The 16,225-nt window shown below is 39.8% G+C and overlaps 1 protein-coding gene across 1 annotated transcript in view; it reads right to left on the reverse strand.

The window, feature by feature from the left end:
• Positions 1 to 15,957, reverse strand: part of MAPK1 (mitogen-activated protein kinase 1) — a 36,293-nt gene extending 20,336 nt beyond the window's left edge. The window contains exon 1 of the mRNA XM_033008037.2: positions 15,593 to 15,957. Within this exon, the coding sequence (XP_032863928.2) occupies positions 15,593 to 15,735 (143 nt within the window). The 5' untranslated portion in view covers positions 15,736 to 15,957. The remainder of the gene's footprint in view (positions 1 to 15,592) is intronic.
• Positions 15,958 to 16,225: the final 268 nt, after the last annotated feature.

Here is a 16,225-nt window from a genome sequence, read left to right on the forward strand (position 1 = left end):
CACAACTTATTTGCCTCTGGAAACACTGAACTCAAATGCTCCACAGGGTGCTTTGAAATTCCACACGCTAAGCAAGTATTCATTACAACTGTTGCTATTACATATGTATAGATAACACGTTAGCAGTTCATAAGTCCCAAAATAGATAATAACAAAGTCCCATAAGTAGAACTTGGCATAGCCTTCAAGAGCACTTCATCTGGAGTAATTTTCTTAGTTAATCACCTGTGGTATTTACAATATACCAGTAAGGTAAGTCACAAGCAGAAAACAAAACTAGTAATTCTGAAGCATGAACAACCTGTATTTGGGAAAGAAATTAAAGAATCCTATGGACCATTTTATCTCTATAAACAAACCTCCTACCTTCTTCTATGTATTGACTTAAGCATATTTTTCTCCCACAATGCAGAATCTTACTTCCTTTCAAAGTACTGGACAGCAGCAGCTATGAAGAACAGAAACAGGCAAAATGCCAATATTTACCAATTGATGCTGCTTAAATAAAAGCTCCTAATCTCTTACAATATTTGATAAACCTCTAAGTTATTGCTTCTCAAGCAAAAGTTGGTTACTGATGAAAAATATGCATTTTTCCCTGTACAGATGCAATGAACTTCAATCCATCAATTAAATACACCAAGATTTCCTCTCTTGTAGCTGTTTCACTTAATAGTTCTTGAAGCATTTTCTTAGCAAAAGGTTTATGCTGTTTTATAGAAAAGGATGGGTAATTTTGCTTTCAGATGGTTCAACTACAAAGCATATGATGCAGTGTGGAAAAAAGCTGACTATTTGCAGGAAAGATGCAATCAATTTCCTCTCCAGTGTACATTCTGCACACAGTCATTTTTCTGTTTGTATCAGAAGATCTCACCACACTAATGTAGCTAAGCATGCATTGCTGTTACCACTGCAAAGCCTCAGCTAAGGAGAGCAAAACCAAAACACTATCTAGTTGAAACATTAAGAGGGACACTGGATTTATGTTGTCCAGAAAAACTCATATTAAAAACTCATAACTTACAGAAAAACTCATATTTCAGAAACTTGATAAAACATATGCAAGATTATATTGATTCATATGAGCAAGAAGCTAATCATACAAGCAGTTAGGTACACTTGTTTATGCATAATATTTGAAATATCATGCATAATACAGGTACACAGAGAATATGTATTAAGTTAACACTATTTCACAGAGTCACAGCCCTCAAAGCAAATATGGCTTGGAGTAAACTCTGACCCTTCAAAAAACAGTGCTTTTTTCAATTTGACACGTTACAGAAAACTGTAAAAGCTAGATATTAGACCAAACTTCAGTAGAACTGAAGTCATGTGTTCTCTCATGCACATATGCTACATTCAGACACCTACTTGGCCTATGAAACCATATAGCATTATCTATTTCACTTCCTAGAAAACACCATAAACTAACAAAATTGGGTCCTTCATAGGTCAGACTGAAGCATTTCCCAAAGCGTTCCCTGTTCCTTACAATCTCCATTCAACTGCCACCTACCACCAACACCAGATTTACCCACTGCTCTCCAGAACTCCACTGAATATGCTGCTCACACACAGTGTCCGTTTGTAGTGTTTGCAAACAAAAACTATAAAAAGTGCAAATCTAAACCCTCAGTGCATTAACTCAGTGCAGTTAATGTAACAGCTTATCACTTAACACAGGATTCATCTTGCTTAGCCTTAGCTAGAATTAGAGATCTAATTTTACAACTAATAATCACTTGCGCTCCCCCTACAGTCCAAAAAATAATAGCTCCACATAGAGGTCCCATCCACCACGCAGCACATCCTAAATTTAGATTATTTGCATTCTGGAAATGCCATCCCAGTGTGCACAGTCTAACCTAGTTGTCTAGACTGTCAGCTTCTACTAAATCTCACAACAACTGTTTATATTTTCACTGAAGCAGTTAACTGGGACACCTTCTAAAGGCAAGAACCTCCTATTATCTAGACTTTTTTCCAGAGAATAGAAAAATCTGTAAAGTGGGAGTAACAGTTCATACACTAACAACTTCTAGAGTGATAATTTATAGCTTTTAGTTTCTATTAATTAACCCCATGTACCAATCACTGCACACAGAACTTTCCCTTTAACAGTCTGTATGTTATTCACATTATTATTAAATCTAGCTACTGACACTTCCAATATTCAGAAGGATTTATTTCCACCCCAGTGATGTGCAGCTTCACAAGCTGATGCAACCATTCAGCTGTGAGTGCTATTTATCTGTAAAGTGCTAAATTTAAATATAGATTTTGCAACTGCCCAACTCTTAGTATACACAACATTATTCCTATTTCGAGCTGTGGTTACTATCTTGTGACAACCTGCAATAGCACCATTATTTAGTACTTTTAAGACACCACATGAAAATCAATATGAGCCCTAGCAGTACAGTTTATAATTTCTAATACTAAGTATCTTGTAAATATATAACAAATCTTTGACTAAGTAAAACATCTTGCACAGCTGTATGAAATAAACAAACAAGCATTTATAGCCCAAGAAGTTCCACCACACAACTTTTAAAGGCAGTATTTTAGCCTTCTACTGCTCTGGTACCAACTTCCTTTTTACAAAGAAGTCTGGGGTGGGGCTACTTCCAAACGCTATGACCAGAAAGTGTATTGCAGTGTCTGAGCAGCCTATACAGAACGCCATACTAATTGCTCAGATGAACCTCTAACATGTAGCCTCTCTCCCATTAACTCCTTCTCAAGGAAGGAAAGCTTTTCACCAGACAGATTGGGACAAGTGCCAAAGCTTAGCTCCTTCTACCCACAATGGCTGCTGCGTGTTCTTCCATCCATTTCTATTCTTCACGTGTTTCATTTTGGAGCAGAGCTGGAACAAGTGAGAGCATGCTGCAGCTGCCGGGAGGAAAGGAGCCAGCTCCTGGCAATAGTTACATCCCACAGAGGGCTGTTTCTTCATATAACCATTGAAAAACAACTGCCTACTCTGTCGGCACCCCCATCCTCAATACACTCCTCTGCCACGCTGCCTGAAGGCTTACCCCATCATGGGATAGTCTTCCAACACTTCTAGGATTATTCGCCTTATGACTGTTTTACAGGCTGCTCTCCATGTATGCATACATACACATAAAAATACACAATGCTACCAGCAAGCATCCTAATTACAACTCTAAATAAAAGACTGATTTAAAGTTTAAAAGGGATGTTTTATCAGTAGCTTTGTGTTGCTGTGGAAACAAGATTCCAAGGGCATATCCAGGGATAAGAATCTTTCTGAAATATTGAATAATTCTGCTTGCAACCAGGAGAGGAAAGGCAAAAATAATTTCCAGCAAACAAGCTGATCTATGAAGATCTTTAATCTTTTCATTCAGTCTACATTTAGCTCAATCACAGACATTTCTACAACATGTTGACATTTATCAAGTTACAATGCAAATAGCTTAAACTTATTTTTAAGACTGCTGTTAAAGTAACATATTATGATATAGCAATAACCAGCAGTACCATAACAGACTGCTCGCTGCAACTTTGGGGAGTGGGGGAAGGTGGTGTTATAGGTGCAGATTTGTGGAGGGGACTTTGGTTTTTGTTTTGTTTTTCTGTTGTTGTTGGTTTTGGTTTTGTTGTTGTTTTTTGGTTCTTTTTTTTTTTATCATCGTCAGATATTAACCCTTTCAGATTCTTCTGTTTCTGATTCTAGATGATTAAAATACAGGGAACAGCTACAGTGTATTATTCTTTTTGCCAAAGAGAAAAAACTGGAAAAAGGATAAAATAGTCAAAGACAGTTTCAGATTTGAGGATATCCAGTAATGTGTCATTTTTATACTGCTGGATATACTTTTTGTCCCCAACTGTAAACACCTACATTTACTAGAAATATTTGTTACTTTGTTCCATTTATTCATAATATTTTTGAAGTGTAGTATTCATTAGACACTTTTTATTAGCACTAACTTACAGAATCAGCACCTGGTTTTAAAAGGAATAGGTGCCTATTCATGTTAAGATATATTTGCCTTGTTTTAACAGACCTCAGCTTATGAAAAAATAACCCATGTCCTGCTCAGATTTCTTAACAGAACATCTACCAGGCTTCCCAGCTGTAAATTCAGGAAATAAACTACAGAAACATCTTAATATGCTTCTACTTTTCCATGGAGAACCATTAAATATTTAGTTTTACTAAATTCCTACTATGTAGAAAAGCTAGTAGATCCATGAAAATGGAGAGCTACCTAAATATTAGATTCTTAAAAAACAAACAAACAAACAAACAAGCAAACAACTCAGCCTTCAGGCTCTAGTTGCTTTTCAAGCTACAAAAAGATTATAACAAATTTAATAATGCAAGCACCACATACTTTTTCACCCTACTCTGAGGGACAAAAGTCAAATAGGTTGTAATCCAGCACTCTTGAATTATCTATAGGTATGCTACAGCACTTTCCATTGATTATCAGAAGACAGTTCTACGTATCTTCTCAGTCTGGAAAACATGCATAAGCACTAACAGCTTATAATGAAAGAGGCAGCCAAAAATCCTGAATTCAAAATTGAGATACTTGAGAGTAAGCTAAGATATAAGAATTATGTACTGACTTGCCAAAAGTTTGAGTGTTTAAGAAATGGACCTTTTCTCAGCTTTATCTGTTGCTGAATTCTCCACCATTTGTTGAGTGTGTCAGAAAACTACCTACCCCAAGTTATAAATTACAGGATGACCTCAGGTTTATCTTAAGTCTTGTTTTTGTCAATGAAAGAAAGAGAATATACACTGCTGTGACATACAGATGTCCACAGACACTGAAACTCACTGACAATTTCTCCCCATTTTCTTGCATCTCATACTACAAAAATGGCAGCAGAGGAAAACTGAGTAATAAGAGAACATTAAAATAACTATATAGTAGATGTGATCCAATTTTCAGTAATATTAATCTGCCTCTACCTGAAAATTCCTAATTATATGCTATTTGAAAATCTGGATTTTGTTTTGGTGTCATTTGGGTTTTTTTCAAGCAGTTTTTAATTTGTCAGGATTCCAGTATCAGTGGATAGATTATTGCTTTGGGGCTAAGAAAATACGAATCTGTTTCTAAACCTTTTATCATGACTGCTTTGCAAAGCAGCGGTCATACTTTACCTCATGAGTTTATCCATATTCCTAACCCTTTTTGTCTGTTGCTCATCACCAAATGATCACTTTTTTGGCTTTGTTTTATTTTTATTATAGAAGATACCTAAGCAAACTATTTTTATTTGTATTTCTTACAAAGTTTTTTTTTTTCTTTTCTAGCAAGGGGGAAAATACAATTTCTAAATCAGTGCCCTTTTATTTTATCACAAGTCCATAGCAAGGTGCCCAAGTAATCACTGCAGACTGCTCTATCATGCTTTTCATTAACCTCTGAAGCCGACTGGGTCAAAATGTAACTACATTACCTTCATCTTAACCACCTACTTTTCCAGTCATCTTTCTCATAACATTCAAAATCAGTCCTAATATTAAAGGTTTCTGATACAATTATGCCAACTCTTTTCTCTCATGACAAAAGTGAATAATTACTCATAAGTGATTTTACTCTTTGGCAGTTTCTGATCTACTACAGGTTATTGCCCTTCACGCCACAAATTCTAAAGGCACTTTCATAACCTCCTATAGGAGATTTGTTTTCATATATCTACTCAAATAATTCTAAGAGGCTACACAGGTATAATTTTGTTTTTCAGAATCTGAAAAGTAGAATCTGATTGAACCTTCCAAAGCCTTGCAATTTTAAACTATTTACTATGCACATAATAATGACTTAATAGTTTAATTCCTTAGATCACCCCTAGTATTTTGAAAACAAATAGCTAGTTGTGTAAAATGGAATCTGTTAAATAAATTGCTTTTGCCAGAAGCTCAGTCAATTCATAATCCCGGGTGTGGCAGACCAGATGATTTCTGTTTTGTTAGCACCTACTAAGCAGAACTATGAAGAGCAGCAGCAATTCTAGAACTACACAACATTACTATTAGAAAAATATTAGCTATTTCACCCAAAGTTCTGTATTGTTTGACTAAAGATGTCATTTAACATCATGGTGTTTTGATCCGTCTTAGTTGTTCAAAAAAAAAAAAAAAAAAAAAAAAAATCACATCTCTCCATCTCTTCTAATAGGTATTTTTCTTTCTATACTTTTAGCTGTGAAGCACTGACTTCAAATCATCATATATGCCTATTATACTTTATGCCACTCCAGTTTGAGTTGGTCTTCAGAAAATAGACAACTCTCTATAATTACTATTTCATCTACTTCTTCCCGTCCCATTTATCCTCCCCAGTTTAGATGTTTACAGGTTCTCTGTTGCCAGTATTTCCTTTGATAGCATCTATGCCAAATTTAACATTTAGGCAAACTTCACCCTTATGTTTAAAGGCCCTTTGGCTATCTGCGAAATAAACCCCTCATTCCAAAAGCACCCATTGCTTTTGATAAGATAGTATGCTACTAAATATCATGATCTTTCTTCTCTATATATAAATTTAAAGACAATTCCTGTGGGTAAACTCCTCAGAATAAAATTGTAAGAGCTCAACAACATCAGAGACAACCTAAGGGCTCAGTGAATTAAAAGGAGTGGATAGGGTTCACTTTCTTTTTTGTGCCTGACAACCCTAACCCCTTCTCACTTTTTTGGTTGAAGCGGTGGCTTGACTTGTGCCAGTTAAGAGAACTGAAGCAGCCCAAAGTCAAAGCAGCTTATGAACATGAACAGTAAAGAAGTCTTTACCTGTATTCCTATTACCTTCCTGTGTCAGCACTACCACTCACAAGGTTTTGCGTCAAGTCACATCAATTTACCACCTTTAAATTTTATTTTCTATGAAGTAACTTTTCAGCTAAAACAGTTTTCCAACACAGCTAACGCTACAGCTGTGTAAGCACCAGCACAAGAGTGGAGGAAGGAATGACATGACCTGAGGCATGAAAGGAAAGGCTGCCCCTTTAGATGCAGCACAGCCTGAGATCAGCACAAGTCAGTCAAGGAAACCACAGCTTAAGTGTCTAGGCCCGACTGTCATGAAAGCCAAACCTCCACACACGAGCAGATGAAGTGCTGACTTCCTCCTCATGTGCTTATGGCTTCTCAAGAGGCAACAAAAAGCCACCAAGACAGTGCTGGCAGGTCAGTTACATACCCAGTGTTACTCCAGAGCCTGGAAAACCACCACCAGCACCACTGTAGCAGCAAAGCAGGCACTGTAAATGTGTGTAGGAAATATTTCCCCTTTCCTAGAGACAAGGGACAGCACTACCACAGAGCTGTGAGTGGTAACAGTATCAACAAATCCCCCGTTGTGGTTTACTCTTTTGTCTACTAAGGTTCTAATTTGACTTATATCCCAAATAATCCTCCTAAAACCAGCTTTAAAAAAAGGAAAAAACACAAGATCCAGACAATTACTATATTTTTCAGTAATTAGCTTATATAATTGATTCCACATGATATAAATCTTCAGACGAAATAGTTCACAGTATTTCACTCCAACAGAAAATAAAGAAATAAATCACTGAACAAAATAATTCATGCATACTTTGAAGCAGAGGTTTTCCTAAACCTGTAGAAACACCAGTACAAACTGAAAACTGTAACAAAGCAAGCTCATTGCAACTGTCCACTCTGCCATGGTTAGTTCAGTATTCCAGTTGCAAAACAAAAAAACACACTAGCACCGAGCGTGCATCCACCACTACCAGAAGTTACTTCCCTTCAGTATCAACTTACAAGGCATTTTTGTCATGTTACTTCCACCTTTTTAACGAGACGTGCCAACAGTAAATCCTAGCACCTCCCTCAACATATTAACAGTTTTGTGTTTTGTCCAGACAGGGTATCAGCATTAAGACATACTGGCTACTGTAGCTAAAAGGAAGGTATCTCACACTTATGAAGCACTCGGAAAAATCCAATATAAAAGTTAACCTGAATGTCATTTGGGGTACTTTGCACCAACCAAATCTCAGTAAATTCAGACAAATTACAGACTGAAGCAGTTTGGGGCATATTGATTTGTGGTGCTCAAATGACTTCAAGTTTTACTCAGGACACATTGGCAATATTTGGTGGAACAAACTGCCTTCCGTCCAAACAAGCAAGAAGTAAGGTACTACAGTGACACCTGCTAATTTTAAGAAAAACGGCAAAATTAAGTAATTACATATTATAAACTGTAAACCTAATTGAAAGCTGCTGGTACTTAAAAACCTACCCACAACACAGACAAATTACTTTCTACCATGTAACAAAAACTCTTATTTGCATTCTAATCACCAGAGTATTTCAGTATTTTATGAAAATTCTCTTAAAGACGACATTTTCCTTTAATATAACTTCAGCTGTTGTGATTTTAGGTACTGCTAAACAAGATGGATAGTAAAAACCCATGCACAACTCCACTAAAAACTGGACTGTCATGACGATCCTGCCCCAATCTAGTAGAATGGTATTTCTATTAAAGTCTTTCTACAAGCCACAGACATATGTATGTGCACACACACAAATCAGTAGTTCATCCACCACTGCCTGCTGCAGCCAGGGCACCCAAAGCCTCCCGGGTGGAAGCCGGGGTGCAGTCCCTTTTGCAGGGGACGGGGGCTGCCCCTGTGCCAGCTCTCGCTGGCGGAAAAGGGTGGAGACAGGAATGGTCTGAAACAGAAACCAACCTGCTGCACACTGATGGAGCACAACAAACCTCGTCTTGCCAAACTATCTACCAACATCTCATCAAATAAGCCCATCTGAATGAATGGCAATTATTACTACTTAGATCTTATTAATCTACCTGGTCAAAGCTGATATCGACATATATTTGGCTTTTAATGTACTTTGCAAAAAGATGAGTTTGAGAATAGCTCCTTTATATGCCCAAAAGCAAGGGAAAGTTCCCTTCTGAAAAGGAGATTCATTCACAAACAATTGTCTTTAATAAGTGGCCTAGCAATTAAGAGAATCTAGGTTTTACACAGATATATCACCTGAAACAAACTACACTTTGCTACATTTCATATACACTACTAATTTAATTTACCTTACAACACAGTAAAAGGAAAGTTACAGTCTAAAATATGTTTATGGCTCCATATGCTTCATTTGAGTGATCTGGAAATCAAAATCAAATACAATCGAAATCACTTAATAAGATGATGTGGGGTTTGGGGTTTTTTCAGACATTATTTGAAAAGTTCCTAAAATACCCCGCTTTAAGTGCAAATAAAAGTATTTTCTAGATTACCAGAACAACATCCGACTTCATCCATTAGCAGTGCCTGCCCACAGTGATGACGACTAACCACGGACTGGGCTGCGTTAGTAAATGCATAGCCAGCAGCTCAGGAAAGTGATTACTGTTGTGATGCCACATCTGGAATACTGCATCCAGTTTTCTTCTCTCTGGAGCAAGTCCATCAGAAAACCATTAGGATGCACAGAGGGCAGAAGGACATGACATACAAGAAAAAAGCTGAGGAAACTGGGTTTGTATAGGCTAGGAAGGGGGGGAGGAAGGGTTGTGGAAAGCATCTAATTGCTTTTTTAAGTTACATAAAGGGAGATTAGAGAAAACTGATCCAGACTCTTCTCATAGGTAAAAAGTTGAAAGGATAAGAGGCAATGGTCACAGGTTGCGGCAAGAGAACCTCTGATGTTTTTAAGGGCAAAAGTTTCACGGGGCAATTGGTTTAACACTAGAACCAGAAGCTGCCCAGAGATGATGTGGAGTCTCCATCTCTGGAGATTCTGGAAATATTGAGTGGACAAGTTGAACAACTAGATCTAATTTTGACATCGGCCCTGCTTTGAGTAGGAGGTTGGACTACATGACCTCAGGAAGTCCCATCCAACCTACATTATGCTATGAAATATTCCACAGCAAGATGTGATAAAATATTTTTATTAAATATCAAACTGATCAGTTAATTTCATTTCTACATCACAGCTGAAAGCTATGACAAAGCACCAACATAAAAAGCATTAAAAAAATTACTATGTTGGCAAAGTATTAGTTTTCAACTCAAGTTGAGCTGTACATCTACTCAGTTGATATTAACTCTTCCGTGGTCTGTAGATCCCCACTCCTAAACAACAAGCTCACTGAACTAACAGAGCCTGGTGTCCTACAAATACACATTTCTGGTCTCGAGAGTACCAATAAATCCATCCGTGAAACTGAGGCATTTGTCACATCTCTCCAGAGGAGTCTGAGTTCTCATATATGACCTTCTGATGCAGTCTCTTCCTCAGTGAAGCTGCATATACGATCTATTCACTCTAGAAAAATACCTATTTTTAAGAAACTTCAGAAACTTTCCATCTTTAAGACTTCTACCATCTGTCAAATTTGATGGAAGGTGGGCAACAGGTTTGAGAATCACACATAGGGGTAGAGGAGATGGACTGATGCAACCACATACAGATACTGTGAACATATAAGCCTTATTTCCTTAATAAATCATGCTTAAAAAAATGAGTTATGTCTGTCTGTTTCCACAGGTTGGATCATGCTATGTTAAGAAAACACGTATTTATTTATAAAATAAGTGTTCCTGAGCTGTACTCTTCAACTGTTAAGCCAGTATCCCATTACTTGGTGCAGACAGGAAAAGTTGCTCTCTCACCTTTCATAAATCTTAAAGACAGCTCTGATACGACCGGAGAGTGAGTAGCTGCTGTCCCAGCCCCGACACCTGCCGCACAGCTTGCCGGCCACATGTCTCATCACAGGGGAGAGGAGCAGGCGAAGCAGCTCTAATTGCTCCTTTCGTGCTTCCACATCAGGTTAAGCAAGTGCTGGAAGTCTGAGTGACTGAAGGGAAATGCTTACCTTGGCCTTCTCCCCAGAGGGAAGAAGCTGATAACTAGCCACCCATCACGTTCCCTAATTCTCTACTCTGATCCTTACACTGAGGAAGAGGTATTAGGGTTGGCTAACATGTATCAGCTCCCTGTTCTCCTTATCACACAGACCAGAACATGTTAATTACCAGGTATTGACACCCATGCACAACCTGTGCTCCCTAAAAGCACATATAAACAGAGACATGAATCTCTACACTTGCCCTACCATTAAAGAATACTCTCTCCAGATCAATGCAATAGTTAACAGAAAAAAAAATTACAGGCTGCTTCTGATCCTTGCTACTAAGCAGTCCACCCGAGATCACCAATCTGACCCTCACAGTGGGATGCAAACACTACCTTTTTGTGTAACTTGGACAGTCTCGAAAGAAAATATTACACAACTATCAATCTCATCAAGTTTTTTATTTTCATCTTTTAATATAAATATCTATGCCTTGCAGATTACACTATACCCAAATTTTTTTCAGTTTCAAGTCTCTTTATGGATATACTTCTCAGATTTCATTTTAAATTATCCATCCTCTAAAAGTAGGGCTCTTCTGTGAGACAGCAGAAAGGAGCAGAACTTTGAAAAAAACTACTGCCAAATGTTTTAAATATTCTTTTCAGTATTACTTTAACGTTGACTACCTTAACTTCTAATATCACTCTTCTATAGCACGTCAGTAACACAAAGATGTCTTTGTAACACCACAGTCAAATTCAGGCCAAGAAATGCAAGATTTGAACTTCAAGATTGTTTTCTTCCAACAGCAGTCATCTTTATTATTTATATGCAGTTATTTGCAGCAGTTGTAATGCTTCACATTCACGTAAGCCTGATGACAAAAAGGGCTTCAAAAAAACAGAATATAAAAGAGAACATCCCTATCACATTCCCATTCACTATTTTTTTTCCAAAAAGTTAATTTGTCAGTGTAAAACAAATAATCATCCTTGCCAAATTACCACTGACCAACTGCATGAAGAACAACCCGTGTGGGAATTTTAACGCTCAACACGATCATGTTTTTATTGCTGTTTTGGTGTGTTTTTAAAAGTATTGCCTGTTAACAGGTTGCACTTTTTTTGTTTGTTTGTTTTCAAAAAGAAAAAAAAAAAAAAAAAAAAAAACATTTTGGGAAGAGACAATCTCAAAAACCTTTCATGTTTTATTGTGTCTGAAAGGTAGTTCTGAAACTTTCAGACTTGGTCTGAAAGTCAATCCCAGCTGACTGAGGGTGATAATAGCCTATCACTGAAAGAAAGGGAAAGTCAGAACTTCGCTCCAAAACCCCTCAAAACAACCCTTAAGCAAAAGAGAAGGGGAAGGGGGGGGGGGGGAACCACCACCCAAACAAACCATACAACATTTGCATATATTTGGATAAATTAATTCAGAGTAACAAACATGGCTGCATGACTAAATTGGTCAAAGAACATCCTGCAGTCCTAGGCAGTGCTGAGGAATTTGGCTAAAACTTGTCTGCACTGTGGTCATCCCCTAGTTTCACACGCAGAAATACTGAAAACAAAAAATAGGGTAGAAAGGGATGCTGACATGGATATCCACTTATTAACCGCTTCACCCCTAGCAACCAAATTTCTGGGTAAGATGGAAGCCTGTAGGAAAGGATGAACATTTTTGGCAGAGTTTATCTGGAGGACATTAAAATGGGGGATTGCCTGATAACATGCCTTTTCTGCTTACGAAGTTGAAAATGTGCAACCACAACATAACAGTAAATATATTGCTCTGTTAAGTTTATTTTTCCTCAAAACCTGATTGTGTCAAAAATGACTGCACTAGGGGAAATAGTTAAATGCCTTTAAGGGTTTTCAAATCCAGATGAGAGAACATTCCCGTACAGCCTATTCCATCAGCATCTTCCTCTATTTCCTATGCTGTTATTTTATGTTGTGATCAATATTTCTCAAACATTATTCTCTCTGCTGCAAAACCAAAATGGAAGACTTGACCATAACAGCACTATCCTAAGAATACTTAATTTGCCTTTTCATTAATATAATTAAAATAATTTTATTGTTTTCAACTCCCTAGTCTAATAATCCAGAAGCATAAGAATTAGGAAAAACAGGGAAAAGAATGAAGGACTTTGAGAGTTAAGTCACTTGCTTTCCATATAACAAGCCTTGTAGCACAATGCACTTGTAAATAACTAGCATCTCCCAAGCCATACACATTAGCTGTGGGTCAGAAAGAAAACCATCAGAGCCTGCTTTGCTTTCTTTCATTAAAGTGTACAAATTTAAATGGATTTTGCAGTTGCAGGAAACATCTCCATCTGCACACTCATAGCTTGCCCTCTACCCCGCCCCCCAAGGGAGAAGCTTCTGCAGATCCTCACTTCATTAGCAATCAAAGCAAGAGAAGCAGCATACAGTATTAAACTGCATAACCTATATGTCTAGTGATTGATAAGTAATCTTATTTAATCATAGTAGCTTGTATGTTAGGCACTACAATACATTACAGTTGCTATGGCATTTAATTACAAGTGCATCTAACACTTTTCTTATCAAGTACACAATATAAACTGAGACTTTGTTCCCTGTCATTTCACACCCAAGGCAGAAGAGCAATAATTAAGAGCACAACAACAGAATTTAGTATTACACATTAATAATTTCAGAGTAGAAAACACACCTATTTCATCTGAACCAGAGATTTGGATTTGTTGTTAGCAATTTTGTACTGCATTCATAGCAGACACAACGTATTAGAATAAATTTGTAAATAAAAGATAGCTTTATATAGTTTTGGAGGGGAAACAGTTTCCATATAGAACTTAGTAACATACTATTTGGAGGGGCAGAAAGTGGCCCTGTTTCCCCTCTGTCTGCTCACTAGCATAGTGATGCCAAAAAAGGGCATCAACTGCCATCGTACTGCTTCTTGTAATCTCTGATCTGTGGCGAAATATTTTAGCTTTAACACGTTGCCTGTTAAACACACTTTTAACACTGTTGATATGAGCCTCACTTTACACAACATACATCTTGAAAGTTCTATTCCCAAGTACCTTTCTAAATCAGGCTGCAAGGGTGAACCAGTGCAGTTAGTACTGAGATTATCTGCACCAATTTACTTGCCCTAGCTCAGATGATAAAGAACACCATAATAAAATACAGCCTGTACCATAAACTATATTAACAACTTTTGGACTGGACATATTACTGTGATTTCTAACACTAAAATGATAACAAAGATATTTTTACACTGTAAACAGTTCTGATTCACATTTTGAAGGTTCTTCCCACTGCAAAAAAGTGAAGGCCACAACTCAAAACTTTGTGAGAGGCTCATTTCCTAGCTAAATTCAGGCCTAGACGAAAGCTTCCACACTGCAATACCAGATGACTTTCATTTTAACAGGCCAGCACAACTCAATGACTATATGCAAAAACCTAGTTATAGAAATCTGTAACATACAGCTGAAGGCTGTGAAGAGCCTTCACTGAGAAGTGCACAAGTTTACAAAAGATTAAGCATTAGAGAAAGAAATTAACACTGATAAAGCTTTTATGAAGTCACAGCCTGTAAACCTCATTTAGTACCTCTGGTCAAAAAACACGCTGATGAAACAGAAGCAGTGTTGGAAGAAAGTTGACAAAATTGCAACAAAAAATTATAAAAAGAAGTTCTTCATCTGTATCTCTTAAATTATTTCAGAAGTAAGGGGGGGGGGGGTGTTAACCTGTTTTACTAAAAGACAGAATACGAAATCCTAAATAAGGTCACTGAACATGTCATATTTATAACCCAGTCACTAGATACACCATCACACAGCATCCTCCCAACTCATTTAGATCGCTAAAATATCCCGTCTTGCACTCTTAATCCAGTTAGTTCACATTTTTACTATTTCATAGTTCATTCACTTAGCTCTTTAAGACTGACATTAACCAAAGCAAACACACACGATCGCTTTTTAGTGAGAGTTCATCTAAGTCTTCATGATACAAAATAAGCAAGAGCTAGACCAGCTGAAGGAACTTTCACCTCTATACATGTTAATTTACAGACTAATCTGGCAGGCTATGCAGCACAGACAGCACGTCCTAAGAAAAGCCAGGTAGGGGCAGCAACTCGTATACACAGATTCACTTTTTTTATCAACCGTGACCTCAGGGACACGCAGCCAGGTGAGCCTTCGCACAGGCACAAAGAGGAACGCGGAGCTGGCAGCAGGATTTTACGACCTTTTCCCCTTTTTGAACGCCCACAATCCCACTAGAGAGACGAAGAAAACAAGGAGAGCAACCAACTCTAGAGGCAGGGACAAAAAATATTCAAGAAAAAACCCGCACGACCGAAAGGAAAGCTGCACTCATCGATGGAGGAATTTTTTTTTTTGGGGGGGGGGGGGGGGGGGCGCGGGGGAGGGGGCAGGGAACACCCGGGGGTGGGCGGCAGCGGGGAAGGGGAAGGGTGATGCCGGAGGGACAACCTCAGAACACGAAGGGAAATGCAGAGCGAGGCTGAGATGCTTGAGCCCCGGCTTCCCCTCCTCCGAGGCAAGTCACGGGCCTCTCCCCCCTGGAAGGGCTGGCCGGAGCCCGGGGCCGGGCCCCGGGGAGGCTGCGGCCAGGCAGGGCGGCGGGGAGGGAAGGAGGGAGTTGTTGAGGGCAAGGGCGCTGCCCCAGCTGGGCTCGGCAGCCGGCACTCACCACACCATGCCGTAGGCCCCCTCGCCGATGTAGGAGAGGTTGGTATAGCGGGGCCCCACGTCGAACACTTGGCCCCGCACCATCTCTGGGCCCCCGGCGTTGGCAGAGCCGCCCGCAGCCCCGGCCCCCGACACCGCCGCCATGTTGTCCGTGCCGGGAACCGCGGTGACTGCGTGCGGGGGGGGGGGCGGGGGGGAAGGGGAGTGGGGCGGAGAGAGTAGGAAGGAGGACGAGGAGACGAGGAGAAGGATGCAGGAGGGAGGAGAAGAGACGTCGCCCGCTGTGGAGCGCCCGCCGCTGCCGCCGGCCCCAGGCCCCGTCAGCGCCGTCACCGCCGCGGCCGCTGTGAGGAGACGCCGCCGGCCGCGCGCGCGCGCATCGACCCGGGCCGGGGGGGGGGGAGGGGAGAAGGCGGGGGGGTGGGGGCTCGCGCGGAGGGCGCGGCGGGGCGGGGGCGGGGCTGGGGGGCGGGGCCGGGGACTGCGGTAACCGCAGCCGCTGGGGAGGGGGCGCGGCGGACGGGTCACGTGGTGGGTGCGCCGGCTCTGCGGCCGCGCGGCCGCTCCGGCGCCATTAGAGGCGTCAGGGGACGGCGCGCGGGGGGCGGGAAATGGAGCCCGGGGTGGGTGTTGG

The sequence above is a fragment of the Tyto alba genome, unplaced genomic scaffold (assembly GCF_018691265.1).
Source record: "Tyto alba isolate M040663 unplaced genomic scaffold, T.alba_DEE_v4.0 Super-Scaffold_44, whole genome shotgun sequence".
Taxonomy (NCBI): Eukaryota; Metazoa; Chordata; class Aves; order Strigiformes; family Tytonidae; genus Tyto; species Tyto alba.